Source organism: Pristiophorus japonicus, chromosome 4, assembly GCF_044704955.1.
Source record: "Pristiophorus japonicus isolate sPriJap1 chromosome 4, sPriJap1.hap1, whole genome shotgun sequence".
Taxonomy (NCBI): Eukaryota; Metazoa; Chordata; class Chondrichthyes; family Pristiophoridae; genus Pristiophorus; species Pristiophorus japonicus.
In genome coordinates, this window is record NC_091980.1 from 127413750 (window position 1) to 127426870 (window position 13121).

The 13121-nt window shown below is 42.0% G+C and overlaps 1 protein-coding gene across 1 annotated transcript in view; it reads right to left on the reverse strand.

Annotated features, from left to right (window-relative positions):
• Window positions 1-249: 249 nt before the first annotated feature.
• adam19b (ADAM metallopeptidase domain 19b) overlaps window positions 250-13121 on the reverse strand; it is a 202605-nt gene continuing 189733 nt past the window's right edge. The window contains exons 19-23 of the mRNA XM_070878580.1: window positions 12138-12285; window positions 9931-10006; window positions 7148-7408; window positions 5742-5866; window positions 250-3410 (exon numbers count right to left, since the gene is read on the reverse strand). Of these exons, the coding sequence (XP_070734681.1) occupies window positions 3395-3410; window positions 5742-5866; window positions 7148-7408; window positions 9931-10006; window positions 12138-12285 (626 nt within the window). The 3' untranslated portion in view covers window positions 250-3394. The remainder of the gene's footprint in view (window positions 3411-5741; window positions 5867-7147; window positions 7409-9930; window positions 10007-12137; window positions 12286-13121) is intronic.

The following is a 13121-nucleotide window of genomic DNA, read 5'->3' on the forward strand; positions in this document are numbered from 1 at the left end:
GTCTTCCTGTTGTTTTTTTCTCCCTCCTTTCATGGCTGGGGCACAGCCTCATGAGTGAGTGCAATAAGCAATGGCGACGAGTAGAGTTGTGGAAGGCCATCGGAGCCAAGTTGGGTCAGCTCTGTAGCTAGCGTCCACACCAGCACGCTTTTCCAGCAGGATTCACTGGATAGTGATGGGACCAGGAGCCCCGGCTGCTATCCACCCCCACCCTCCCTCACCCCAAGGGCTGCTGAGGCCAATTACCCCACCTCCCATCAACTGAGATCAGCTCACCAGTATATCAAACAGGAATGTTTATGTTCTTGTACGGCTTAATGTTACACCAGCTCATCTAGGAACTTGCTCGGTGATGTACCTGATCGTGTCAGTGCACTGGGAAAGAATCAAGTCACTCCACTGGTCTTCAACAACAGCAACAACTTGTATTTATATTGCGCCCATTAACATAGTGAAAATGTTCCAAAGGCGCTTCACAAACAAAATTTGACACTGAGCCATATAAGGAGATATTAGCCCAGGTGACTTAAAGCTTGGTCAAAGATGTAGGTTTTAAGGAGCATAAAGGAGGAGAAAGAGGTAGAGAGGCAGAGCAGTTTAGGGAAAGAGTTCCAGAGTTTACAGCCTATGCAGCTGAACGCATGGCCGCTAATGATGGAACAATGAAAATTAGGGATGCACAAGAGGACAGAATTGGAGGAGCACAGAGATCTCGGAGGCTTGTCGGGCTGGATAAGAAAGGGGCAAGGCCATGGAGGGATTTGAACATAAGGATGATAATTTGAAATGAGTATATGAGGGTGATTTTAAATGATGGCCAAGAGAACTGCCCTGCTCCAAATAGTGCCATGGGATGGATTACGCCCACCTTAGAGGGCAGATGGAGCCTCAGTTTATGGAATATGAGGATCGGGCGGGAATGTGAAATTGAGGTCGAAGATCAGCCATGATCTTATTGAATAGCGGAGCAGGCTCGAAGGGCCATATGCCCTACTCCTGCTCCTAATTCTATGTTCTTATGTTTTTATTAATGTCTCTTTTGAAAGACAGCAGCTCTGACAGTGCAGTGCCCTCTAAGTATGGCACTGAAGTGTCAGCCTGGGTTCTGTCTCTAGAGAGCTACTTTAATCCGCGACCTTCTGACTCAGAGTGCTACCCACAGAACCATGGCTCAGTTGTCAGTAGTTAGCAGCTACCGGTGAACAGGAGGGAAACTGCAAGGGAAGAATCAACTAAAAAGGACAGATTGTTCCTAGTCTTATTGTTCCGTCAAATGTCCTCAAATGTTGATCATATCTTAAATTGGGTTATGTGACAACTGGTATCATACAGCACAGATGGGGGCTATTTGGCCCATCGTGCCTATGCCGGCTCTTTGTTAGAGCTGTACAATTAATACCATTCCCCTGCTCTTTTTCCATAACCTTGTAAATGTTTTCCCTTCAAGTATTTATCCAATTCACTTTTGAATGTTACTGTTGAATCTGCTTCCACCAACCTTTCAGGGAATGCATTCCAGATCATAACAACTCTCTGCGCAAAACAATGTTCCCTCATGTCACCTCTGGTTCTTCTGGCAATCACTTTAAATCTGTGTCCTCTGCTTACCGACCCTTCTGCCACTGGAAACAATTTCTCCTTATTTACTCTATCAAAACCATTCATGATTTTGAACACCTCGATACAATCTCCTCTTAACTTTCCCTGCTCTAAGGGGAACAACCTCAGCTTCTCTTGTTTCTCCAGGTACCATTCTAGTAACTCTATTCTGTACCTTCTCTAAGGCCTTGACATTCTTCCTAAATGGTGCTGCCCAGAATTGAACACAATACTCCAGCTGAAGCCTAAACAGCGTTTTATAAAGGTTTAGTAAATTATACCTCTATTAATAAAGGCAAGGATCCCATATGCTTTTTTAACAGCCTTTTCAACTTGTTCTGCCACCTTCAAAGGTTTGTGTACATACATACACCCCCAAGACTCTCTGGTTCTACACCCCCTTTAAAATTGCATAATTTAGTTCATATTGCCTCTCCTCATTTTTCCTGCCAAGTCATAAGTCTGTCTATGTCCTCCTGACATCTGTTCCCAACCTCCACATTATTGCTACATTTCAGCGTTTCTTATAATTTGTAAACTTTGAAATGATTCATTAAATATATATCAAAAAGAGCTGTGGTCCAAATACTGACCTCTGGGAAATACCACAGTATACCTCCCTCCAGTCTGAAAAACAACCATTCATCAGTACACTCTGCTTTCTGTCCCTTAGCCAATTTTGGGTGCACTCTGCCACTGTCCCTTTAATCCCATGGGCTTTAATTTTTCTAACAAGTCGATTAGGTGGTACTTTATCAAATACCTTTTGAAATGTCCCTTATACACAACATCAACCACACTATCTTCATCAACTCTCTCTATTACTTCATCATAGAACTCAATCAAGTTATTCAAACATGATTTTCCTTTCAGAAATCTGTGCTGACTTTCATTTATTAGCCTATACTTTAGTACCGATTAATTTTGCCCAGATTATTGTCTCTGAAAGTTTCCCCACCACCGATGCTAGGCTGACTAGCCTATAAATGTTTGGTATATCCCTCTCCCCTTTCTTGAAAAGGGGTGTAATATTTGCAGTCCTCCAGAACGCTGTTGTAGCAAACGTTCATTTAGAATTCTACTTCACATCACCGGCAAATAAAATGTTCATTCTCAATGTACAACATTGCTTTGATTCACAAAATGATTGAAGTGTGGTCAAATGTCACAGTGAAACTGAGAATTAAAGCTATAATTGGCCTCAGTACCCTTTGGTTGTGGGGTGGGGTAGGAGATTCATCCAGGGTTTCCTGCTCCTGGTCGCTATCCACTGAGCCCTTTGGAAATGGGTGCAGGGTGGAATGAGAATCGGATGTCGAACGATCAAGCTGGGGTGCGATGGTCCCCCGATATCAAATAGCCTACCAACTGTCACTGTGCTGGCCTCATGCCTGAAGAATGGCCTCCCGGGGTAAGGTACCAGAAGATAGATGGCACCAACTGAACCACGTCTCTGGAGGGATCAATACTTTTGGCAAAGGAAGAGAAAGACTGAATGAAAAAAAAAGTGACCTTTCAAAAGCTTCTGAGCAAAATGTTCACAGCTGATGAATTCAAGAGAATTACGTAAGATGAGTTGCTTTGACGAGCGTTTGACCATGCACGTTGTAAAAATGGCTCCTCTATATTTACAGGGATGTTGAACTGGATGTCACATTCATTGTTCCGCTGGCATTTACCGAGAGATCCGAAGACAACAGAGATCAGGATAGTGCAAGTGGTTCTTGAGGAGTTCCAGGAGAGTCCCCACAAGGGCTCGTCTCCAAAATTGATCTTCTCTGTTCTGTAGCACAGGCTATGGATGGTCCCTTCTGCAAAACATACCAAAAAAAAAAGAAGACAGTTGATTGATCTAGAGTGGACTGTTTCAATTGGTTGTAGAAAGTCCACTTGCAATTGGAAATACTGACCCTTAAATTTCACGGGTCCCTGCTCCACCCGGTAAGTGCAGTGGCGTGAACCCTCTCCCCACCTCCCCATCTGAGCCCTAGTCCCAGTCATAGATCCTGGGGATGGGGTCAGTTGCATAGCCAGGTGGGCCGCTGTTTCCTGCAAGGGCCTGTCAGCAACACCCATCCTGTCCCACCTGATTTGCCCCTCTAAGGTGGAGCAGTGTTGTGTTGCTGCAACTGAGATCCCTCCTCCCCGATCCTCCTGCCTCCCAAGGTCCAACCAGACTAAAGAGATCATTTTTACAGTTGTAGTTAAAGCATTCTCTGGCTAATATTTCTTTGCAGATGTTTGACAGAGAGTGATAGAAAAATGCAGAGGCTTCAGAAAGTGATCTGAATACTGAAGGGGATTTACCAAAGGTGCTGTGGATTGAGACTGCTGGAGTACGGGAACTTGTAGAACTGCAAAGCATTACTGGCAAGAATATAGGAACAGGAGGAGGCCATTCTGTCCATTAAGTAATTAGATCATGGCTGATCTGTACCTCAACTCCATTTACCCGCCTTTGTTCCATATCCCTTGATACACTTGCCCAACACAAATCTATCACTCTCAGTCTTGAAAGCTCCAATTGTTCCAGTGTCCACAGCCTTTTAGGGGAGAGAATTCCAGATTTTCACCACCCTTTGTGTGAAAAAGTGCTTCCTGATTTCACTCCTAAACGGCCTGGCTCTAATTTTAAGATTGTGGCTCCTTGTTTTCTCACCAGAGGAAATAGTTTCTCTGGGCTAGAATTTCCCCAAATAACGATATCACCGTTTTTTGATGTTACTCGCGATTAATGACTTTTTTTCCCGCCAAAGTAACGCCAAAAAATAAACGCCTAAAATTTGCCTAAATTTGACAAACCGTTAAAAAAAGCGGCGTTTTTAACGACAAGAAGGAACTTTTCTGCACTAAAAAAAACGCCCGTTCTGCGCATGCGCGGAAATTATATATATTTTTTCCCCCGTTTTTCACGTGACATCACAAAAATGGTTTTAGAAAAAAGGCGGTCATTATTTTTTAATGATGGAGTTATACCACTGGCCAAATTAGCAAAATGTTGTTAACATTTTTTAATGACAAAAAACACTTTTAACGCGAAAAAAATTGTGTTAAAACATGCGTTATCCTGGCCAAATTCTGGCCCTCTGTATCTAATCCTTTTGACATTTTAAATGCCTCAATATGGTCACCCCTCAAGATTCTAAACTCAATGGAAGACAAGCCAAATTTATTCAACCTGGTCTCATAATTTAACCCTTTTAGCCCTGGTCTCATTCTAGTGAGCCTGCATTGCACTCTATTCCAAAGCCAATATATCCTTCCTGAGATACAGTGCCCAAACGGGTTGGATAGATATGGAAATGATAGTTTATTGGACCTTATTGTTGGACATGTAACAAAAGTGATAGATTGATCCTATTTGTAGTATCCTCCTCAGACTATCACTCCCCCTCCATCGTTCTTTCTCCCCCTCTCTCCTAGTATCTCTCTCACCCATATTTCTCTTTTTGTTTCCTGCATTTATTTCTCTCTCCACTCCTTTAATTTATCTTTCTCTCCTCCTCCTCTTCTCCATCTTTCTTTGTCTTTCTCTCCTCATTTCTCTCCCTCAATGCCACACAGAGACAGATCCGCACAGGAGATGTCTAGAAAAATAGCAGGTAATCTTTGCCAGGGCATAATTACCTCCCCAAGTTTTTACTAGATTGAGACGCGAACTTGGTAACTCTTCCCAAGATGCTGTTGAGGACCAACACCAAAATAACAGACCAATTGTTCATTCATCCTAGTGTTGCTTGTGGAGGCTTGCTGCTGCAGAATAGCTGTCTCTGTAACTACCTTCCAAAAGTAATTCAGCATGCAAAGTGTTTTAATGGTATGATAATATACCATAGTAATTCATGATAACAATCTATATTGAATCATGATAAGATGCTATCTTAATTCACGAGAAGATCTTGTCTTAATTCATGATAAAATTGTAACTTAATTCATAATAAGAGTCTATATAAATTCATAAGATGAATCTACCAATTATTCATGATTAATTCATGATAAGATGCAAAATTAATTCAAGAAAAGATGCCATATTTATTTATGACAAATGCTATATCAATGCATGATAAGACACGGTATTAATTGAAGTCCTTTTTTATTCTGACTTCCTCTATAAGTACAGGATAAGGTTTAGCCGTACTTACTTGTATGGGTTGGTCTTAGAATGAACTCTGTTCTCCTGTGGTTTTTCTTTTATGGGTGGCAATAAGGGTCTACTACTCATCTGGAGCTCAGGACGACTGTTGGACACTGCCATCCTTTGTAAAACCTTTAACCACAAAAATACTTTTTTTATCATTTTGTATCTGATAATACATTCAATGTTTATTAGTTACAAACTGCGTCTGCTTAGGAGAGAGAGCCATTTTGGGAATGATTTCCGTGTATCAATAAAATACAAATAAAGAAACTTGATTCATCAGCAGCGTTAGCTCAAGCTCCTTTTAATCAAACCATCGTACTGCACGCAGGTAGTTTAGGTGGAAATGGGGTTTGGATTGAAGCTTCTCTGCCACTATATGGGGAGAATTATCGGCAGCTCATTGATGGTACAATGAATTAGGGCACCAACCACCCCTTACAACTACCATGATTTAATTGGGATGTCTCGAATTAGTGGGTGAATCTCAATCCTGTCGCCATATCATGAGCAGCATTCCTGAAATGTAAAATATCCTCCCAACCTACAACTACTGGTTCTAAAAGCTTCATTTGGGAGAGAAAGGAAATTTGGCATGTGCTTAATTTGTTTCCTCCTATCTGCCAATTAGAGGAATTGACATTATTACATTTGGTAAATTTTTTTAAGGCTTTTCTACTATCAAATATAACATGGTGTTAATCCAGAAACTGCTGGAAATACACAGCAGGTTCAGTATAGGGAAACTAGGGGTTAATGATTTGGGGAGAGATTCTTCATCGGGATGGGTACTTCCCTTTTACAGCATGAGATTTAGTCTGTTCTTTAGCAAAATATCAATCTATCTCTGCTCTTTCAGACACACGTGTATTTGCAGCATTTTCTCGTTTGCTCTCAGATGTCCAGCATTTGCAAGTGTTTTCCTTTAATCTCAAAGTGCTACTCTCTGACTGAGAGTGCGAGAGAGAAAATAACAAACAAATTAAGCACATTCCAGTTTAAAACTCCCTTCATTTATATTTGCAGAAAGAAATAAAAATACATTAAGCTCATTAAAAGCACACACAAAAAATGAAAATACCGATTGAGTGGTGCTGCGGTTTATGGTAAAATAAAGTGTCCCTGATATTTAGGACCTGCATCCCTAATTTTCACCTTGAGAGGAATGGCACCAATGTGCTGAGCTCGCACTTGTCACATTCCATCACAGGGAAGGTTAGGCACGCCCCTGTTCTGTTAGCCAAAGCCGCTTTCGCACAGGCCCTGCTTAGGTTTGATATTCATCTGGTTTTGAACCATGCAGTCCAGCTTTTCTCCAGAGGGTTACCCTCAACCTTCTCTAAGATGTAAGCAGACACCAAAAGCCTTCCTTTTTCTCCTTCATATATTAGGCAAGCATTAAGTATGCACCTTTGGAGTCCGAGGGGGTGGATCCGCTGGCAGGGGTCTGTTAGGAGGCATTTGTTTTAAAGGTTTAACATTGGAATCTTTTAAAGTTGTTGGAGACCGCACCCCTATTGTTCCAGGCCTGGGCACTCTGCTGTCATGGTGATTATCACTGGCTGGAGAGGTAGACTGAAGAGTTGGTAGTATTAAGACAGGATGCTGAGAACGGAAAGAGTGAGGTAATCGCGGTTTTGGAGGCAATGCAGGACTCTGCTGTGGTCCAGTCTGGAAAAAATGGATTAAATGTTATTGGTAAGATATTTATCTTTGCGTTTCTCTTCTCCACTACACAAACACCCATTTCTATGCTGTCCCGTTCTGGCAACCAGCTACAGAGCACTGAAGGTGCTGACTGATGTTGAGATCAATTAGCGTCCTCGACCAGGCCAACATCCCCAGCATTGAATCACTGACCACACTTGATCAGCTCCGCTGAGCAGGCCACATCGTTCACATGCCAGACATGTGTAGTGCTCTACTCGGACCTCCTTCACGGCAAACAAGCCAAAGGTGGGCAGAGGAAATGTTACAAGGGCACCCTCAAAGCCTCCCTGAAAAAGTCCAATATCCTCACTGACACCTGGGAGTCCCTGGCCAAAGATTGCCCTAAGTGGAGGAAGTGCATCCGGGAGAGCACTGAGCACCTCGAGTCTCATCGCCGAGTGCATGCAGAAATCAAGTACAGGCAGCGAAAAGAGCATGTGGCAAACCAGTCCCACCCTCCCTTACCCTCAACTACTATCTGTCCCACCTGTGACAGGGACTGTGGCTCATGTATTGGACAGTTCAGCCACCTAAGGACTCATTTTAAGAGTGGAAGCAAGTCTTCCTCGATTCCGAGGGACTGCCTATGATGATGATGATGATGATCCTTAGGAACCAACTGCCCTCCAGTACTTTACCTAAGTGACTATTCTCATTATGTGAGTGAAGACCAGTGAGTCCTAGGAGTAGAACTGCTAAGAGATGATGGAGACAAGCTTGTAGTGCAGAGGGAGGGAATGACTGCAATACTAAATCTCTGTGTGTTCATGAACAAGGCAGATATTGGGACTGTAAAATCACCAGAGATGAATATAGAACGGTTAGTGAAGATTATTACTCAAAGAGAGATCGGTCTAAAGAAGTGACTTGAACATAAGGGACAGGGACCCGCTGGTTAATGTTCAAAGATCTGGAGGGAAGCTCTGACTGTAGTTTTCTAACTTACTATGGAAAGGAACATTGAAGCAGTGGACTAGAGAGTAATAAACCTGACTGCCATGTTCAAAATTGCAGAAATAGAGATAAGCCAGGAAATTATAGACCGGTGCATCTTACTTCAGTTGTTGGCAAATTATTAGAATCTATAATATGGGATGGAATTATGGCAGAAACAGGACCAGTTAGCATGGATTGTCAAAAGGCAGGAATTGCTTGATCAAACTTAGAGAACTCTTTACAGAAGTAATGGAGAGGGTGGATAAAGGAAATGTGGCGGCTGTGGATTTTCAAAAGAGCCTTTGTTAAGAGATTTATGGCAAAGAGACACGGTATTATGAGGAATGTGGCCACATCTATAGACAGATGCTTAAAGGGCAGAAAGCAAAAGGTAGGATAATGGGAAGTTTATCGGATGGAAAATGTGGAGAGTTTATGTTGGTGCTGCTTTTATTAAGATGAATGATATGGATTTGGGAATTAGGAAACAATATCAAAATTTGCTGATGACACCAAATTGTGACAAGGACGTTGAAAACCTACAGGAGGACATAAATGGGTTGGCAGGATGGGAAGATAGGTGGCAGCTGCAGTTTAACATTATGGAAGTATGAATAAGGAAAAGGATAACATCTTTAAGGACATGATTTTAAATGGAGTAGAGGAGTAGGAGATACATAGGTCATTAAAGCTTGCAGCACAAGTAGGTAAGGCCATAAAAAATTGACTCTATAGTTTTGTAATTAGAAGTGTAGAGTACAAAAGAAGGCAATGCTGAGTTTCTACAGGGTCTTAGTTGATCCACATTTGGATTTTAGTGCTCAGTTTTGAGTACTCCATTATAGGAAGGATTATAAAGGAGACATAGATTCATTAGGATGTTAGCAGGGACGAGAGTTACGATGAAATTGTATTTTATTTAAACACTGGATCTGAGATGGCTGACTTGTTTGAGGTTTTCAAACTATGAAGGGTTATGATAAGATAAGTAGCAATAGATTGTTTTCATTGGTTGCTGAGGTGGTAACGAGAGGGTACAATTTAAGATAATCTGAAAAAGAATTAAAGGGAATTTTAGAAAAAGATTCTTTGCACAGGGTGGTGAGAATGAGGAATTATTGTTGAAGCAGAGTCCATAACTTATTTTAAAAGTGGGTTGGATAGTTATTTGGAAAGGGGCACAGGAAGTGACTAGTTAGACTAGATGGAGCAAACAACATTCTGTGACTCTATTCAAGATATCACAGTTCAGCCTGATCCACTTCCTATACCAATTCTCATTCGACAGCGATCAAACGTGAACAAAAACCCTGGCTGATTTTTATTCACGACTGCCTCCCTGGCTGAGGAATTCTGACATCAAGCATAGCATATCCAACTATTGTTTCAGCTGACTCACTCCAGACTGGGGATTGAACAGGGGACCTTCTGGCCTGAACAGTGCAGCACAGTACTTCACTATTAGGTGCCTTTACCCAGTGTGAAGTTACCTTTTCCTCGAAATATTCTGCTTTTATTTAAATATTAAATTTTTCACCAAACCTTACCTTTGTATCTTTGTTCCTGATTTGGAAGGTAGGGTTTGAGTGGCCATTGTTAGTTTTCTGGTCCAAATTATTAGCACTGGGAAAAAAAATGGCACATCTCACACTCTGCTTAACATATCATTCATAAATCTTCAGCACGCCATGATTCCATTGCAGTAAAAATAAACAGAATTTTTTTAGGCCTTGTTGAACCTATTCAGGAATATGCGTGTGTCTGTCTGTGTGATTGTGCGTGTGTGCATGTTTGTTTGTAAGTATGTCTGTGTGTGTGTATGTCAGTCTGAATGCAAGTCTTTCATTCTTTTTTAACGTTTGTGTGATGTTTGTGTCTGTATGTGTATGTGCATCTGTCTGAGTTTTTGTGTGTATGTTTTTTTGTTTGTGTGTATTTCTGTTTGTGAGTGTGTGTGTGTGACTCTGTATGAGTGTTTAGATTTGTGCAAGTGCCTGTCAGTCTGTGAGTGTTAATGTTTGTGTGAGGTTTTTGTGTCTGTGTGTATGTGTGTGCATGTTTGTGCACACATGTGTGCACGCGTGTGTGTGTGTGTATGATGCGTGTGCTTGTCAGCACACATTCATGCATTTGTGTATATGTGTGTGCTGTTACCAAGCTGGGGGTCAACTTTCAGCCATAGACCCATTGACAGCATCAAGTGCAGGCAGAACACACCACAGATACAAAGCGATGAACTAACAATGCACTTTAACCTCACCCTTCAGGCCAAGATCTGTCAGTATACCAGTGCGATATTTCCATATAATCTGAGATCAACTTCTGCATTAGGCTGATGTACAATAAGATGCAGCCAGAAGGTAGAGGATTTTGAAAACTGATGGAGCAATGACAAAGCTTGGCTTTGGCAGTTGGAACATCTGGTTAAATGCTTCTGTTGCAACGATCTTGTCCCCTGATCTCGCCCTCACTGCTGGGAGATGCCGTAACCTTTACTCAGCACAGCTCGGATCAGGAGCTTAGTGGAGCAGGTCTGACCAACATCAATCCCCTTATTTAAATATTACATTTTTCACCAAACCTTACCTTTGTATCTTTGTTCCTGATTTGGAAGGTGGAGTTTGAGTGGCCATTGTTAGTTTTCTGGTCCAAATTATTAACAAAAAAACATACACACAAAAACTCATACAGATGCACATACACATACAGACACAAACATCACACAAACGTTAAAAAAGAATGAAAGACTTGCATTCAGACTGACATACACACACACAGACATACTTACAAACAAACATGCACACACGCACAATCACACAGACAGACACACGCATATTCCTGAATAGGTTCAACAAGGCCTAAAAACATCAGTGCTTCAACCCTCAGCACCATCATGTCACCATATTCTGCTTCCTTCCTCTAATCCTTCTTGTTTCAATGTACACAACAATCTGAAGAAAATAAATACAAATGAAACCTCCGGGTGGTTTGGAATGAAAGATTTCCTTTTTCTATGAGGGTGATGTACTCTATTATCTTTCGGTTTGCTTGGTCCACCCCTTTTCATATCTACTCGGGTCATGAAGTCAGGTGACCCAGACTTCGTTCTGCTTATGCTGCCCCCATACTGGCCACTAGGATGTGAAAGAATGGTCTAATAATGATTCCTTCATCGAGTTTTCCCCGCCCGTGTGAGAAAGTACCTGGACTCCCCACTTGGCACCTCAGTATGGTCTGACTTCTCAGGATGCATGTGTCGGAGTTCAGACTTGGCCACCCAAGGATTTATTATACAGTTTGAGGTCTTCAGCAATTCAACTGCGCCAAACTGTTCTAATCAACAACAAAAAACATCCAAATATACTTAGTTAATGGAGAAACAATGGCCAAGTGCTCCCTCGGTATCTATATCAAATAATCTCATTATAAAAATATTTGTCAAATTACCTGCAGCAGGACAGATGCCATTTTGGTTCTCCGGCCCTAGAACAAACTATTGATGGGGAGTCACAGCCTGGAACCCTGGAGAAGTACCTATTTTATTTAACATAAGTTGTGGCTAGTCCAACCTGGGCCTGCCTGATTCTGGTCAAAACGGAGCACTGGCTGAATCAGCTCATGAGTGAGATTAGCAGCACCTTAAGAATAGATCAGCCCCATTCAGGGAACGGTGTCCATCACATGGGGACTTATAGGGGGAGACATAGATTCCCTCTGAAAATGCAAGATAAACTAAATATGAAATTCAAGTTACCAAAACTGTTTGTCATTGGGCCCTGGGTTCCTGATGTCCTTTGGACACACATTGTGCCTGCGGTGGTAGCAGTAATACAGAGTTACTCCAATGCCACACAACAACAGTATGATTGGCACCACGATTCCTGCCACAATTAGGCTGTTATCTGCAACAAAAAAATTGTTTTATACAAAATTCATTGCCAATTTACTCAATATTATTTCTCAAATATGAATGTCATGTGGAATAGAAACATAGAAACATAGAAAATAGGTGCAGGATTAGGCCATTCGGCCCTTCGAGCCTGCATCACCATTCAATATAATCATGGCTGATCATGCAACTTCAGTACTCCATTCCTGCTTTCTCTCCATACCCCTTGATCCCTTTAGCAGTAAGGGCCACATCCAACTCCCTTTTGAATATATCTAACGAACTGACCTCAACAACTTTCTGTGGTAGAGAATTCCACAGGTTCACCATTCTCTGAGTGAAGAAATTTCTCCTCATCTCGGTCCTAAATGGCTTACCCCTTATCCTTTATCCCTTGCGAAAGAACATAAAACTGAACAGGGGTAAGCAGGAGAACTGGATGTCTCACCATGGTTCAAACTGCCTGGCCACCTCTTGGAGCTGGTTCAAGTCTAGACTCAGAAGGTCGTGGCTCCAAGTCCCACTCCACAGACTTGAGCACGTAATCCAGGCTGGCACTCCAGTGCAGTACTTAGGGAGCGTTGCACTGTCGGAGGTGCATCTTCCAGCTGAGACTTTAAACCAAGATCCTATCTGTCCTCTCAGGTAGATGTAAAGAGGAAGGAGAGGAGGAGAGATCTCCCCAGTGTCTTGGCCAATATTTATCTCTTGACCAACACTACTAAGTTATCACATTGCTGTTTGTAGGACCCTGCTGTGCATAAATTGACTGCCACATTTCCCTACATTACAACAGTGCCTACACTTCATAAGTACTTCATTGGCTGTAAAGCACTTCGGGACGTCCTG